At 37.3% G+C, this 17,476-nt stretch overlaps 1 protein-coding gene across 11 annotated transcripts in view; it reads left to right on the top strand.

The window, feature by feature from the left end:
- Positions 1–17,476, top strand: part of DNM3 (dynamin 3) — a 181,283-nt gene that overhangs the window by 32,474 nt on the left and 131,333 nt on the right. For 8 of the 11 annotated variants that reach the window (XM_067001516.1, XM_067001512.1, XM_067001514.1 and 5 more), the window contains exons 9-14: positions 230–297; positions 2,157–2,295; positions 5,999–6,085; positions 9,753–9,823; positions 13,465–13,513; positions 15,145–15,174. In XM_067001516.1, the coding sequence (XP_066857617.1) occupies positions 230–297; positions 2,157–2,295; positions 5,999–6,085; positions 9,753–9,823; positions 13,465–13,513; positions 15,145–15,174 (444 nt within the window). Of the gene's footprint in view, positions 1–229; positions 298–2,156; positions 2,296–5,998; positions 6,086–9,752; positions 9,824–13,464; positions 13,514–15,144; positions 15,175–16,375; positions 16,394–17,476 lie in introns of all 11 variants that reach the window. The other 3 variants (XM_048080188.2, XM_048080190.2, XM_067001513.1) reach the window with 2 other exon arrangements.

Here is a 17,476-nt window from a genome sequence, read left to right as displayed (position 1 = left end):
TCTTAAAAGATTCACCCGAAAGGGTGAATAATTTCCAACACTCCTTATTGTTGTCTGTAGCCTTAGTGTTAAAACATTTTAAAATACTTACGCCTTCTTTAGTGTAATTAGAAATTAATAGTATGTTAGTTGAACTTGCTTGTCTTCCAGTTATATAGGGAGAAGTAATATTTTCTATTTTATTTCAGAACTTCACCTCATATGATCTCAAATGCTTTTGTTTTTCTAGATGGAGTTCAATGAGAAAGAACTGCGGAGAGAAATAAGTTATGCCATCAAGAACATACATGGTATCAGGCAAGTGCTCCCATGTTTTCAAGCCTGATCGTGTTGCAGAGGGTTTGGTTTCTTTAACCTGTGGAGACACTGGCTACTGATTGCTAGACTACATTACTAAGGCACTGCTCCCAACAGCTGACTTTTTTTCTTCCACTCCTTCACACTTCTGTTTTTCAGGTACCTATTTTGGGCTGATCAGCTGGTTTGCCTGAAGAGGTTTAATTTACCTGGAAATCTTGGAAAAGTATTTTACAGAGAAAATCAATGACTTTTTTTTTTATTCTGGTAGCACCAGCTAAAGCGTATAACTTTAATTTCCAATATAACATAGGATTTTCACTGCATGAAGGCTGTTGGAATTGGTGTAACTGTAACCGTGCATACACAGAGGAGAAGTTCTTAGCTGCCCCTTTTTCTGCTAATTTTTAATTGCCCTACCCCGTAAATTCAATATCAGATGCAAATCCTATATGAACTTTTTGATGCATGCTGGACATCACTGCAGGAGAACAAAACATTTATGGAAACTATTATTTCATTATAATGATCGTGGTTTGGGGAACGCTGATGCAGTGGCTCACTTGAGGAATTTGAGAGTCTAGTTAGTGCGGAGAAGTTTGTTCTAAGAAAAAGACAAAAACTTATGAAGTAATGCAGTTTTGGACAAGTCAGAAACCTCTATAAAGCACATGATGAAAGCACAAGTTTAAAGACCAGGCATGACGGTGAGCTATCTTGCATTTCAGTGAGAAATCCATTTAAATGGACAGGACTGTTGCAGGCAGCATCTTCTGGAATTTCAGTCTCATTATGAAAACTTTTTCAAGAATTTGTCTATGTTGGCAATACGAAAATATAGGGGCTCTTTGACAGGTTCTCTTTCTTCTGGAGAAGTTTTGTCTCTGCAGTTTTCGTCCCAGGGGAGTGGGCATATTTGTCTTCCTTTTCTTGTTTAACTTCTTGAAATACTAGGGTAGGCCTTGCTTGTTTCTTAGGTAGGAAACAAGATGTTGGATTCACAAAGAAGCTTATATAAAACATGCACACGAACTCCTAAGGCTAAGTGTTTTCTTCTTGGGGATAACAAAATTGAATTCATATGCAACTGTTGTTACCTGCTAGCCGTTACAATTTTGTTGTGATCTAAGATCATGTTGCAGTGGGCTTACAGCCAGCTTCCATAATACGTGTTTTAAATTCTTAAATTCTCAAATAGATGATTCCAGTAGTTGTGGTACAGTATTTGAACTTTTTTAATTTTATTGGTGGCAAGGTCTAGATGAGCAATTTGTGGTGGCAAGCTATTAGTTCTGGGCATGTTTTTAAAGTTTTATTTTTTATTTAACTTAAGATCTGTCAAGCTAGATCTTTGCAAGCAGTGTTTGAAAGAGAAGTAAGGGCTGTTTGTTTAAAACTGTTTCTGTGAGATGCTTGTTTATATAAGTTCACATATGGTGCAGTGGCAAACTGAAATTCTCCACGTATGACTCTGGGTAACAGAACCATATTTACTGTTGTGAGTGCAGAGTGAAATGCAACTATAGGATTCTTCATGGTTTACTCTGCAAGTGGTTGTACATGGAGTGCTGCCATTCACCTCTAAGGTTTGGGGTGCTGCTGAAGAGGCTTCACCATGTTATTCCAATACTTTTTAGAGTTTTTGCAGTCATCTAGTAGGGCATGTTTCAACTTCTATATTCTTATTACACAATTACACTTTCCTTTTTAAAGAGAAAAACAAATTTAGTTCTACAGAAGGCTGTATAGGGATATCATCATAATTCAGCTCTAAGCCTCTGAAAATGTAGATGAGCAACTAAGTTAAAAAAAATCTTGCAGAATGTATTACTATCTTACATATTCTTTCATGTCCACAGAACAGGTTTGTTTACTCCAGATATGGCATTTGAAGCTATTGTTAAAAAACAGATTGTCAAGCTGAAAGGACCTTGCTTAAAAAGCGTGGATCTGGTGATGCAAGAGTTAATCAACACGGTCAAGAAATGCACTAAAAAGGTAACTTGCAAATAGATCTGGCAATGTAAGTAGAGCATGATTATAGTAGCTAACACAAAGTCTGTCTTGCATTCTAGGATGTTATAAGAGACTTGAGCTAGTTACTTTATTTACAGAGTAAAACTCCAAATAGTTACAACTTCTGCAATATTCAAAAACAAAGTAATGCTGAAAATGTTCTCTTTTTGAGTCCTGTGTTTTGAGTATGCACATCTCCTGATTGGAGTTTTGTTGAGTCAGGAGTTGCCCTCTGGCTTCCACTTTATAATCATGTTTTCATGGGTACTGCAAATGGAACGTAGGCAGCAACTCTGCTCGTATGTAAATCAGGAAAAAAAAAATTGTACTCGGAAAATTTTCTTTCTTAATGCTTACAAGAGGAAGAAACAGTGAAACTTTTCTAGAGCCAAGGCCTCAGATGTGTTCGGAGAGGTCTATCAAGGAGGACAAAATACCCATTCTGTATTGGGTGGTATCACAGATCTTTGCGAAGTCAGGGAGCCATAAAATCTCCTGTGCTTTTCTCATAAACAACCCCAAAGCTCATAATGTCCAGCTGTCAAGAAGTTAGAAGTAGAATGCTAGGAAGATTTCATCTCCCTTGTATTTGTACCTCCTTGTATTAGCGTTGACAAATGAGCTTGCTGCTGCCCAGAAATGTCAAACCTTAATGCTCAGCAGTGCTTTCCACATAGAGCTTCCTGATATGAAAATTGTGTGCATCTATTAAAGTTGTTTGTTATCCTACAATAGTAATGGATTATCAAATTGGTTAATCAAAATTAAACGTAGTGTTAGTATGAGTGTTTGGGAATGTTTTTCCTGAAGTGTATGCGTAAGTTGTTCTATAGTCTTAAAATGAAACCTCAAACTTTCCCCTGCTCAGGTGGGACTAAGAAGCATGTCAGGTATTAATGTGAAGCTGAGTGAATGCAATGATCAGACACCTGTTGAGAGTACTTCACTGATGTGGAGAGGGACAGACACTCCCCCCCACCCCCCCATTTCCTTTTCATAGGAAAGGTGTTATCTGTAAATATTACTTACTTGCCTGGAACATTGGCAATTAGCAGTTGCTGATTGTCAGTTATCTTTTCTCCCTTTGCTCTGTTACATTTTAGAAGATCCCGTTGACTCTTGTAGACTTCTTACCTAACTGGCTGCTTTTATTTGTTTCACCTCTTGTTCACCTGTCTTTCTCACCGTCTCAGAGTGCAGGGCACCCTATTTGTAGCAAGGCCAGGAGCAGGTCTGGGATATGAGCACTGATATGCTGAAGTTGTTGAGAAATATCCTGCCATAATCTTTACATTCATCTGAATAATGCAACTCTCTATATCACTCAGGAGATAAATGACCTATTTCTTAAAAGATGATTATCCTTTCCTATTTTGGCAGAGGCCATAGGGAATTGAATTAATCACAAAACTTTGAGCTGAATTTCCATTTTTTTTCCAAATTTGAAAGATATATTGCTTGAATTAATTGCGCAGAGTCTTTTCCCAGTGCTATCGTTTAAGCTTACCCCATTTTACTGATCACATTAGTGCTGTTATTGAGATGCAAAGATATTGCCACAAGGTGGAGCCTTCAAAGAACAAGAACTTGAAAATTATTTAGAGCACTGCTCTGGAATTAGACACAAGAGAGAGGCATTGAGACATCTCACCACAAGGCTGATAAACTGGTTTTTAGTATAAATTGTTCTCTGCTAACTTGTTCAAGTAAAAACGCTTGCAGCATAGCATTATTTTTAGACTGTACTTAATGTTTAAGTGTCGTATACTAGCTTATGTTTTGCTTTTATTCTTTTGTTTAATTTGTCTTCCAGACCATTCAGGCATGCAATTTATTGGTAATACTGCAGCCACTGTAAATATCTAAGTTGGAGTAGCTAAGTGGGATAAGTGAACAACTTAGAGACAAATGTACTAACCAGCTGAAAAATTTGTTAATATCTTGTTGTCTATTTTATCATAATAAACAAGGAATAAGATAGTGCAGCATGGGGAGCTCTTCTCTCAAAGTTTTTTGGCCAGTCAGGTAAAAGGTACCTTATCTGGAGTACCTTCTGTTGGAATGGTTGATGGTTTGTGCTTTAGCTGGTGAAGCTTTGTTACAGTGCTCTTGTGCACATTGTTTTAGAATGTGTTTTTTCATATATATATATATATATATATATATACATATACATATATATATATACACACACACACACACACTTAGGAAAATAACTTTTACAATGATGCCTTCCCATTAGTTTCCCTGGAGCTTTGTGTCGATTGCAGGGTGTATTCAAGGGATGTGACAAGCTAAGGTGAACGGCAGTGCTGTGAGACTCAGCCCTTTCTAACCTCTTATCTGCATTTTGAGCCTTCCACTACTTCTGAGTGGGATTGCTTAGATTGTGACCAGTTGTGTTGCATCGTTGCACCTAAATATTATATATATGATTTGTAATATTTACAAACGTAAGATTTTATGTTCTGTTATTACACCTATGATTATTATGAAATCATTTTATGATATTAAAAATTTATTTTATGTTTTGCAATATTTACAGGTAATTCTGTCAAGTTCTCTTTAGTAATGAGAAACCACCCTGGGAAAAGAAATTATTTTTAATTGTGAATTGTTAGAAAGATCTGTTATTCAGCTAATTTCCCCAACTTGTTTTTTTATCTCTGTAATGGAAAGAGACCATTTAGGTACTGAAGACAGATAAATGATAAGTAGTTGTTAACGATTTAAAGTAGATTGAAATATGGAGATTCTATAGAAGTGTACTTAGAAAGGAAGAGAGCTAATGTGTATATATGTGTATATATGTATACACATGTGTATATGTATATATGTGTACATGTCTATATGCACATCTACATGGGGGTACGTAGTATAAGCAGTTCTTATTGTTACAGAAGAGACTGGTGTCTTCCCTCTTGCTTCTTCACCTGAAGCTTTAATTCTAAACAATGAATTCAAAATAGAACAATAATTTAAGTTTCCATTGTTAATGAGCCTTAGTGCTGGGTGACTCAACACAGTTCTAGATCCAACAGATAGTCTATCAGGTATTCAATTTCATGTTTTGTTTTTTTTCCTAATGTAATAACAGCTGACACAACCTAAAAGCTGGAAAACACAACTTTTTCCCCAAAAAAATCATATTAATTAAATACAGCAAAAGTCTGGATTTTTTTTTAATTAGACCTTCATTCATCCACGTCTTGTAATTACGATGTTTAAAGATGGTTTTCTTTTAGGTTTATGTGATTGCTTTCTTTCTGTGTTGGTATTTGCTCTCTTAGCAGTGTGCTATTCTTGATATACATTTATGGATTAACTCCTGTCTTTTCTCTTTATATTTGAGAGAGGCTTGCATTGTATTTAGATAAAAGAGCTGAAAGTATTAAGATTTCAATGTTGCAGTTGCTATTATTCCAAACAATTGTGTCCCAAATGTCTTTTCCTCAATGTGTCATGGAGCAAAAGTGCAGAAACAGTCTAAGGGTCTAGGTCCCTCCAGTTTTTCTGAAAAATCACTATTAACAGCAAGTAAGGCTTGCTTTGTAGCCTACTTAATGGTTAGTCCAAGAATTTATAATACTTGCTTTTCCTGCAGAGAGGGAAGTGGAGGTTTCTCTGTTTGTATTCTACTGAAGCCACTCTGCAGCTGTAAATTTCTATTATTTTTGCTTCTCAGCTGGCAACATATCCAAGACTGTGTGAGGAAACGGAAAGAATTGTTGCTGGCTATATTCGTGAAAGAGAAGAGAAGACGAAGGATCAGGTGAGAACATATACAACATCTAATGGTTTGGGGAAATGTTTGGAGGAAGAAAGTTATTACGTATAAAGTGAAGTAAGGTAATGAAAGATTTTTGCAGCAACAGGCTACACGCTTCGGAATGGGAGAGAAATTGCTTTTCTACCACTGAGGTTTGACAGAGGAGACTAGAAAATCCTAATTGCTATAGAAAATCCTAATTGGCCTTTCAAGAGGATGTGGATGTAGCAAGGAGAGGTGCTGGCAGTACAGAGCCAGTATCAATCATTCTCTTCCTGTCAATGCCACTGGAGACTGTGACACAGGAAGGAGGCTAATGTCCTGATTCTTAACGATTTTGTCTTTCTTAGTGACAGCTAAACAACATAATCTAGAGTAAGCCTTACATTCGTATAATTTATGGTGGGGATATGAGTAGTCGGTCACATGTTCATCAGCATCTTGCTTCCTACTGTGCTTCTTGGAAGTGAACATGCTCTTTACGTAGGAAAGTAATGGAAGACGAAAGAAAAAATTATCTGCTTGCTTTATTTTAACGCAATGACTGTAGTTCTTCTGTCCCTCTTGGTGACACTCCAGGCATAGAGCTCTGGGAATTACTGTAAAATGAACAAGGTGAGTCAGTTAATCAATCAATATCATAGCTTAATTCAGGACAGTTGGCATCTGCAAGCAAACTCTGATCCTGTTTTCTCTTCAGTATCTACGTAGAACCAAGACACATTTCTCCAAGTGTTCTGAGTTTCTTCTCATTTCCTCCTCTTTTTTTTTTCCATTAAGCATTAAGAATGCTGAAGACGAAAGGGAGATGCTTTCGTCTCAGTGCCTGTGGTTGCGTGTTGGGCCATGGGCAGAAAGAGCTCATTTCTCCTGCTTGTTCCGTGAGCTGACTGGACACGGCCCAGCTCCAGAGCTACATTCAGGCTCATGCAATTTGCCTCTTTATACCAGGGCCTGATGGCTCAGAAACAGCATTACACAACTGCACTTGTTGCCTCCAGACGATGTTACCTTGTATCCAGTCAGCTCAAGACATGACTTAAGGATACCAGGCCCCAGTGGCAACGTTGGCTTAGTGTTAGCTTGTTCCTGTGCCACAGCGGGCCATCGTCTTAGCTGTGCCGTAACAGCTGTTTGTGGGAAAATGATTCATGAACAAACAAATGCACACAGAAATATCCAGGCTTTTTAATGCTTTGCTTTCAGGCTTTTTTAACAGACCAGTCCCATGCTCTAATCACAGCGAGGCTAACAAGCAATTGCGCTAGAACTCTTGCAGGAGTGACAAGCCACGTAGAGGATGTGTGAGCTCAGGCAAGCATTGCTGCTGGAGTTCTGTGTTGCTAAACAGTAGCAAAAGCACACAGGCTGAGCTGAGAAACGTGGCCCCACTGTCTCTGGCCAAGTTGGCAGGCTTAAGGTGCTTAGAACCACTGGAACTGACTCCTGAGGGCTGTTTTGTACCTTGAAAAGCAATGTCTCAAATCTGAAGATTAAAAAGTAATCCCTCCTTTGGATTCTAAAATTAGCAAGAACAGGTCTTCTCCTATAACCCCTCTAAAGGACAGAGTGACTGCTCTTAAGCTGATAACTTCTGATTGTGATATTTTAAACTCAGAGTTTCAAGAGTTGGTTCATCAGCACCTTTCCAGGTTCATGGATGTACAGCTTTTCTGGCTGTAGTTTTCCTTGAAGTTAAGAATAAATAAATACGTTTTGGAGAAATGTCTCTAAGACATTCATTACACAGCTGAGCACTCCAAATCCAGGAAACTTTAAAGCTTAGACTACATGTGAGAAAATCCCCTGGGAGTGGAAAGGGGAATAATTGTCTAGGAAGTAAAGAGTGTGACGACAAAAATATTTGGGAAAGAGGGGCTCCTAAGTAGTTCTAGGCTCCTGGCTCACCAACTATGGTGAGCTGTGCAGTGTATTCTACTTCTTTTCCCTTAAACTGTTCTGTGCATATGTAGTCTTTAAAAGTCACTTTGAAAAATGTATTTGCTGGGCTTGTGCTTGCAGAGAGTTCTGGTTACCACATCCAGTTACTTAAAAATTTGGAAGAAGACAAAAATTACTTAGAATTTTATTTCTTATTTTTCTGTTCTTCTTTGTGTGCGCATACCTGGCAATTTCCCAGAACAAAGTACAAAATACCCTCTTTTTGCAAATGCCAAGAATTGGTCAAATAGGTTATTGTCGCATAGTCCCATCATTATTTATGCTGAAAACAGTTACTGTTAATAAATAAAAATGCTAGTGAGGATATTTTTGGAGGTAAGAGCTAAACCCAAATCCCTGCTATCTTCTGTTGTCCGTGAGACTAAATAGAATTTGGAAGTGATGAAGAATTTGGAAGTGATGCTGTTTGTGGAGCTGTGCAGAAATAACTGTACACTTGGAGGGGATTAAATGCTGAAGGAGTGGATCCAAATGAAGTTATTGTCTTAGTGTTTAGGTGTTGTTCAAAAGCACAGTAGTGTGATGCTTTGATATGGCACAATAAGCGTGTAGAAGTTTGGGCTTCATATTGGAAACAACTTGGTGGGATTTCTTTGTTAGGTAAGGAGAGCTTGTTTTGTAATAAAGTAGTCATTTCAATATTTTATAATAGTAAAAGTCATATTTTATTGTCATTGGTGGGGCTTATCTATCCAAGTGTTCTTACTATCACAGTCTGACAATAGTGTTTACTAATAAGTTCATGCCTTGGGCATCAGTATGGATAGTGGATTGGATAATTATACAATTTGATGTTATTAGTCTTGGTTATGAAGCTTTGGATAGGAGGGAGGAGAAGGTAGTAAAAGGCTTCCTCTTTTTACAAAATCTTGCTGAATGTGAAGTAAGAAATTTGGTGACTGTGGTGGTAGCAATAGCTTTTTTCCTTGCTCCTGCTGATAGATGGAAAATGAAAAGAAGGGGGTAAAGTAAAATCATGATTTCCTTCAGTCTCATGCATGTTCAAGAAGCTGAGCAAGGGTGGGAGTGTGTTTTCTCCGATGTCTTAGCAAGTTCTTTGCCTGGTTAGATTATAAAGTTTGATTCAAATTCTGTCTCTGGGATCTAGAAGGATCAGCAAGTAGTAAGTTGATATATTTCTCTTTCACAAACCATTCATTCTGTTATTTTATTGACTGTCTCATCTCTCAGGCCTGGTGTGTGCACCAGAATGCCTGTTTAGTACCTGCACTGTAAGTTTTCTGGGACAGGGCTAGCTTATGTATCACTTCTTTATGTAGTACCTAAAGAAAACGATGGCCTTCTGATTTTAGCTTAAAGTTTCAGTTTTCTTGCTGGCTTGGCTGGAATGGTACCAGTAGACAGGATTTTCATTAGCTTGAAGAAACTTGTTGCCTATTATTAAACTCTTTCTAGTCAGGTATAGTTGATCTTAATGAAGTGGACAAAGGTCAAGTTAGTAAAAATGGTCTGTCAGGAAAAAATAGAGGGAAAGGGTTAAGCTCTTCTGTAGTCTAGCTTATTAAACAAGCATACAAACAGGAGTGGTAGGATTTAGAAGATATTGTTGCTTTTGGCATGAACAATTATGAAAGGAATATTTAATAATGCAGAAAACTCAAAGTTTTGTTCTCTTCTCCCTTTCTTTTCCTCAATCTCGCTCCTCCACCTCACCCATTCTTTTTTGGTCTCTTGTCTCCCCTAATAGGTGCTGCTGCTGATTGATATCCAGGTTTCTTACATCAACACCAACCACGAAGACTTCATTGGCTTCGCAAAGTATGTATATAGCTACTTTAGTATAAAGACACTGTCAGAGCTTTTTTTTTTTTTTTTTTTTTTACTAACTTCAAAACAGAAGTCTTGAGCGTGACAGTGGAGATGCAAACTACGAAGTCCCGAATATGCAGCAGCATGCTTTTTCTCAATATGTGTAGTGTTAAACTCTCACTTGTCGGGGATTCTTTACCCTTGTTCACAAGCCTGGATTCACTGAAGCTTATGTCTGGGCCTGGGATCACATCAGTCTCAGGAGGCAGCTTTAGCAGAGCTGATGCCCTTGCTGTATCCGTTTTAGGACCACAGGAATGTGTGTTATTGGTGGTATTTCTGTATTGTTGCTAATGCATATTTTGGGAGCTGTGATTCCATGTGAAACAGTTTCATTCAGAGTAATAGATGTCACTGAATTTTAAGTGTGCTTGCTGTTTGGCTCTAGAAGATAATAGTAACAGAATAGCCTCCAGGGCCTGGTTTGATGTTGTCCTTGCTTAATTGAAAAGACTGTGAGAATATTCTCCATAACGTCCTCCCCAGCTTCCAGCAATTTTGTTCCTCAGGGACTTCATACCAGCACTTTGACACTAGTCAAAATGTTAAAGATGTCTTCACACTTTGAAGAATAAATGTTTCTTCGGTCATATTCATTTGCCATAAGAGCGTTTGGAATCGTAACAGGTTTCATCTACACGTGACGTTGGCAACAAAGATTGGCACCATAGTGATGGTTATATTATGGGCTATTCTAGTTAGCACTGTGAAGGAAGGTCTACATCTTTGACAGTATGACTTGAAGGTTTAAGACAGAATTAATAAGCTGAGAAGGGAAAAGGCAAAGCCAAGCACTGTTTGTGTTTGGTTTGAACAACTTTCTCTAATATTGTTTGCAGGTCCTGGATATCTCTATCAGTTCTCTTGACAAAAGACAGGATGTAGGAATGGTAGCTGGCCTTCTAGAGGTCAAGACAACAACCTGCCTGCTATTTACTTCTCTTCATCCTTTCCTGACAGGAAAAAGCCTGCTAAAAACACTTCATATGTATTCATGGTGGGTGTTGTGACCTTGGGAAGTCACTGGTCCAACCTCCTGATCAGGGAAGGGGCGATGTTAAGTTCAGACAAGTTTGCTTGGGGCTTTGTCCAATCAGATCCTGAAAACTTCCAAAAAGAGAGATTTGCCAGCTACTCTATACAGCCCGTTCTGATGCCTGCCTCTCCTCACTATGAAAAGATGTCTCCTTGTGTCAAGTTGGAACCTCCCATGTTTTATAGCCTTGGATTGTGGAGTGCCAGGTACATCTGGAGCTATTTCAGTATGTCTCTCCTCTGGAAATAAAACCTTCAGAGATGCTGTTGCTTGAGCCTGTAGTTCAGTCTGTGGTTCTCAGTGCTTCATCTTTTCTAAGGAGTTAAAACATCCCAGTTAAGTTTCTTGGGAAAACTTCTTCCTCTTCTGCCAGTAGACGTGGAAATCCCCAGCCCCTGTGCAAGAGGTGTAAGTAGATAACAAATGGCCTTCCACTTAGGTTCACTGATAACTGTAAGTCTAAGCAAGTCTTTCCAGGGGTTGAAATTGATGGCTAGGCAAGTGCTTTTTGTTGACTTGTGGTCCACTGGGAGAGCAAGCTTGATTAACTAAGAACAATTTTAAGTGTAAAATTTATTTATGAGCTAAACAATAGAAAATACAGATTTTAGCCCGTAATCATAGTGTTGTTATAGCAATTATGTTAGAATTTGAAAATGAAATAAATGTGGGTAGCATACGGGCTTCTGCAGTGTCCAAACATCCTGGAATGTAGCTTCCTCAGATTCCTTAGTGTTTCCTTTGGTTTGCTGAGTGTCCTAGCCAGCTGTCTCCTGTGACTGCAGCGTTTTATAAGTGTAAGTCCTGTGAACCTTGCTCATAAGAATGAGCACAAGGTATTTCAATTTACATTGAAGCATTGCGGGGCCTAAGACAGGTACAGTATTTCAGAAACATTTAAGAAAGCCAATATTTAGAACAGCTTTGTGTAGTTATGATTTGATTTTATTTCTTTTGGGTGAAATCTTAGAATATTAATACTTGTCACATTTAGCAGAATGAGTGGTAAAATGTTGGGATTGGGTTTGTTTCCAGTTGGTGTAACTCAAACACAGCTAAGTGATTCAATCTACATGAGGGGTAATTTGTATTTAGAACAGTAAATAAAGAACTAATTGCTGGGCTATTGCTAAAAGACGTGGGTTTCTTAGTATGATGTTAGTTGTCTATTTAATTAACTTCCCTAAGGCAGTGAAGTGGGGGGAGAATAAAAAGAACACCCAAAGAATGACAATTAGATTTTGTAAAGCCATATTGTATGTGCTTCTCAAACAACAGATGAGAATTGGTGAGGGATTAGTGCTGTATTTTCTTTATGCAGGTTATTTAATCATAATTTATGCACCCAAATTTATGCAATTCAGATGATGTACTGGAGACGTGTGCTGTCATTTGGTCAAAAGTATCTGGGTGATTGAGAGCTAAGCCCAGTAAATAGGCACGTGGAATAAACATGGTTGTGGATCTTCTCACTGACAACATGTAGACTGCTGGTTTGATAGATTATGGCCCTAAAGGCATGATCAGAGTTGGGACAGAGATGAGTTTGGTGCCCCAGCAATTCTTTGGATCAGCAGCTGTGCACAAAATAGTTTCAGCCTTGGGCCTGTAGGCTGTGATCCAAGCACATCTTTCTTTCCTACTCTTTCAGAGGAGTGTTTGTAGATGATCTAATACGTATGCTCTTTCGTCAGTTAATTAATGTCTGCTGAAATGGTATAATCTAATCCAAAGAAAACTTGCTGTCACCGGTTGCTGCTCTGGTAGTTGTGTAGCAAAGCCTGCTGCTTGAACACTTTTTCCCTTTTTCCAGCGATACTGTAATTGTATGGTCTAACACTTAGAAGCCACATAACACAAAGGTTTTTAGAATTAATGGCAACCTGTGTGTTTGAGACAGGAGTGTGTTTTGCTTCAGGAGTTGAGATTACCAGAGTTCAAGCATTGAGGAAAATATTTTAAATATGTTTTAATTTCGAATGTGCTCTGCTCTTACAAGGTTCCAGCTTTTTGAACCAACTTTATGACAGCTTCATCCATTGGTTATATTTACACCCTCACAGTGCATATAAATATTAGAATAATATTCAAAACAAACTGTCATGACAAAGCTATTAAGAAGCCTCCAGCAGGGGAGGATTTTGTTGTACTGCTCTAAATAACAGAAATGTCTCACTTTTCATCTCTTTTCTAATATTTATAGAGGCTAATGTTTCCAAAGTTACCCCCCATGAGCCATAATTTCTGTATGCTTTTAGTAACCTTTACTGATGTAAGTAGGATGTTGTTACAAAAGGAGATGATTAGTAGGAGCTGTCTGGTGTGCGTATCTCTTCTGTGCTAAGCAGGCAAATGTTCCTGTAAGAGTAAGTAAGTTAAGTAAGAAAAGTAGTTGAAAAATGCACTTACATGCAATGATTTTATTGTGTTTCTTTGTTACACTAGCTTTCTGTGCTGGAATCATAAGTAACTATTACTACTAAAATCTGCTGCTCAGGAACTGGTTTAGTTTTTGAGTTCCTTCAGTATAACTTTTTTCCTCTGCTTTCCTTAGTGCCCAACAAAGAAGCAGTCAGGTTAACAAAAGTGCAGTGGGAAATCAGGTAGGCACCTTAACAGAGAATGGATAATGGCATGTGCAAGTTAATCCCAGCTGTCTGGTTTTCTTGGCTGCGTTTATTTTTTGTACATCCATAATTTACCTTTTCTGCTTGAAACATATATAAAATGCATCATCATCTCCTTTTTACTGAAGTTTTCAGAGCCACATGACTTTCATCGTTGTCATCATTTATTGTTTAAATTCCTGCTACTGTTTGCACTGCTGGTTGGTGCCTCCCCTCCCATGCCATTTAACACATCAAATCTTTCATGTTACACACAAATGTATTTTTTCATTAACTGCGAACTTGTGAATTTCAGAATCCAAACCACCGGTGAGTACTTACTTGTGTGTGCTTTGTCATACAGTTATTTTTACTAGTTCTCACATGTTCACAGCTTAATAGCAATGAAGGGGCAATTCAGCAAGCAAAAGCATTTTTGCTTTTACCTGTTTTGAAAGCTTTCAGTTGGCCTCACGAAGATGTTGACTATGTACCATTGTCCTCTCTCAGAGTAAACAAAGAATAACTGATTGTTGGTCTGAAATTAATTGCCATTTTCACTGAGATTCATTAATAAAATCAGTTGGTTATTTCTTTTGATTCCATAATGATATGGGATTGATTCTGCAAGGTGCTAAGTGCTCATGAGCCTTGCTTCTTTTTTTCCTTTTGTGCAGGCCAGGGGTACTTGGTACTTCAAAGGATCAATCCTTTTTTAATATGAAATGAAAAAAAATGAAAATGCTACACCTTTGAGGATTTCTGCTCAATTTGAGGGTTTTGCAAAGTCTTAAACAGGAAAAAAATAGTATGGAAATAGTACACACCTTAAAGGGTTATAAAAAAAAAAATCTAGTAGAAAAGACAGTTACCCACGTTGAATGTCTTCCTGATGTTTTCATGTATAATGTGGTCAAACAAAGCTCAGGAGGTGAAAAGTTTAAGGTTTTCAAATGTGAGCATTGTGTTAAACCTGTGATTTCAGAAAATCTCCTACTGTGCTGTTGTAGATCAGAATTCTAGCACTTTTTGAAAACCCGGACATTTTTTTGGGCATGGAAACCCAACCTATTCCTCCCACCAAGAAATTGCTAGTTATGTTTTAAGATGTTAGTCACAATAATCTCATTAACTTGAATATGATGGTTCCCCAGAGCCTGGCTAGCATGAGTGGCATTTTTGCTGTAATATATGGTTTGGGCTAAAATGAAAAAAAGTTGAAAGGTCTAAACACTGAAATGGCTTCAAAGACTTGTCTCTCCCGTCTGAGGAGAGACTTCCTTCTTATCTAGCTGTGCCGGAACATGTGTCAAACACAACAACTGTCATCACTTTAGAGTGTCCCTTAAAAGGAAAATCAGTCAGTTATCTGACTCTTCAAAAATACACATATAAAATGAATGTTTTTTTAATTAAGTGAATCCTTTTTTCTCTAAAGAAATGGAGAAGCAGCTTGGAGTTTTAAATTATATGTTGCAACTCGATTACTTATTGATATAAAGGGCTTTGCTGAACCTTTTATTTGAAGATGATAATAAAGAGATGTTTGTAAGTTAATTGTTTGGAGTTGAAAAGAATGAGAAAATGTTTCTGAAACAAAACTTTACTTTTGCAATTTGCTATTTCAGGGAACCAATCTACCGCCTTCAAGGCAAATTGTACGAGCTAAGTTCTGTAAGCTTTATTGTTGCTTTTTCATTTAGCTTCTCAGAGGGCAAAGTTTGTCTCTAACTCATTGGTTTGTTTAATACTTGCTACTAAACTACTTAATGTGAAGCTGTTTTGTTTGTAACCTTTCCTCAACAAAGTATAATTGCAGTTCATCACTTAACTGCTACTAACCTGCTGTTACAACTATGAACAAATATAACTTAAAATGTTATAGAAAACTTTGGATAAAATTAATATGTTTATAATTGTCCAAGCTTCTCAAACTAAAACGACTAATTGATGTTTATTATATAACTGGAAAGCAGTATTTATCTGATGTAAGTGCTTTTGTTTATAGTAAATATTTTTTTGAAAGGTGGGCAAATTATAATTTTTGGTAACCAAAATGAAACTTTAGCTTTTGCTTAAATGAACATATTGTTTATGGGTACAGGTACTGTTATTGGTGTTTTGTTTATACAAAGGAATTGCTTCTGATAGAAAACGTGAATTTATTAATAAACTTAGAAATATCTGAAGTCTTTTTAGCATTCTTCTCATAGCACAAGGAGGATCAATATATCATGGACAGACTCCTTTCTAACCCTTCCAGCTCATGAGTAAATAAATGTGAATGCATTTAATATTACTAATTAGAATTAATTGTCTAAACAGCAGTTAATTTTATAACAAATTACTCCTGGCTTGGTGATGGTTAGATGTAAGAAGTAAATCCCTATCTTGTGCATTATTTGGTAATATCTTTGCTGAAAACATACCCATTTTTCCAGTTTGTTGCCATATTATCAAATCATATTAGTTAACATTTCAAACAAACCTGAACTATACTTATGTTCAGTAAAGGAAAAAGGATTAGGCAGCATTGATTCTAACAGCAGCTGAATTCAATCTCTCAAGAGATCGAGATCATTGTTTTCCCAAAATTATGAGGTGCTCATTTGCAATCACATTGATTTTCATTTTGTGATTTGCTTTGAACTGGAATGGTGCAGATAACTATTAACTGTTTCTGTGTATCTCAGAAATAAGGTGAGCTTGTTGTATTTTTGGAAGAAGTGTGATGCCAGTTCCTCTTAACATGTTTTTGCTCCCTTTTCCCCTACTACTAATTTATCCTCTCATGCTCAATCTTTGGCCTCTCTTTCTTTCCTTTGCTACCGCCTGAGGTTTTGACCTGACTCCACAAAGTTTCTTTTTAAGCCACAGGTTAGTCTGTCTTCTAATTTGCTTGAAGTAATCAATGTAATGCTTGGTTTTACACAGCACACTAGCAAGATCTGGATCCTGAAGGCTGACCTACTCCTAACTGTTGTATTATGTATGTTGAGATTTGTTTTTTTTAAACTCCCCTTCTTGATAAACCTTTGAAGACAAAGGTGTCATGATGTACGTGCCCAGTCCATACTACAATTTGCAAGAATGCAGATTACTCAAATTATGTGTCGTTTATATAAAACTGGTTTGTGTTTCTACTTCTATGGTAAAATCTGCTGCTGCACTTAAGTAGCCCCTGTAATTGGAGAAGGTGATTAATCTGAACTATGAGTTTAATGTCACTGTCCAAGTGATTTGGAGATTTGGGTACGAAGGTTTTGTCTCCATTACAACGTTACACCCACAATCTGATTCATTTCCTCTGAACACAGGTAGGGTTCAGACCCCATCAGTTGGCCTCAGCTATTGTGCTAATAAATAACTTTTTCTCCAGCAGCACCTTTTTATTTTCTTTTTTTTTCTTTTTAATTAATCCTGCTTCATTAACATAGTTCGCTGCTTCTTGTCTTCAGATACACTTCAATCAGTTTACCTTGCATGACTCAGGAAAAAAAGTGTTTTCAGAATCTTTCAGAGCAAGTAGGTGGAAGTGGAAACTTGTGCCACACTTAGTGAGGGGGTCAGAAAAACATTACAAGGCTGTTCTGTTAAGAAGTGTCAATGTTTCTGTAAAAGATTCTAGAGGTGGTGCCTATGGACAACAACATGATGCTAACTTTGAAATATCCTAGAAAGAGAAATGCTACTGTTGAATTTTCATCTTTTCAAGACTAGAGAAATGCTGCTGTTCTAAATGACCTTTACTGATACTTATTTTTTAGGTTATCATTCCTCGATGATTGACTTAATCACCTCAGTCTTTGTTTAACTACATTTGAAGCATATTTCATTTTTTCACTGCTGAGTGTTTTGCTTTGGTGAAGACTTAATTTTACTTTAAAGTAGAGGTGTGGACTTGGCCACTGCCATTATCTTTAAGTTATGTGATATATCTTTCAGGGAAGCAATGTCATT

Source organism: Anser cygnoides, chromosome 8, assembly GCF_040182565.1.
Source record: "Anser cygnoides isolate HZ-2024a breed goose chromosome 8, Taihu_goose_T2T_genome, whole genome shotgun sequence".
In the NCBI taxonomy this organism is placed as follows: Eukaryota; Metazoa; Chordata; class Aves; order Anseriformes; family Anatidae; genus Anser; species Anser cygnoides.
The sequence above is the reverse complement of the archived record's forward strand: the minus strand, read 5'-3'. Positions and strand labels throughout refer to the sequence as shown.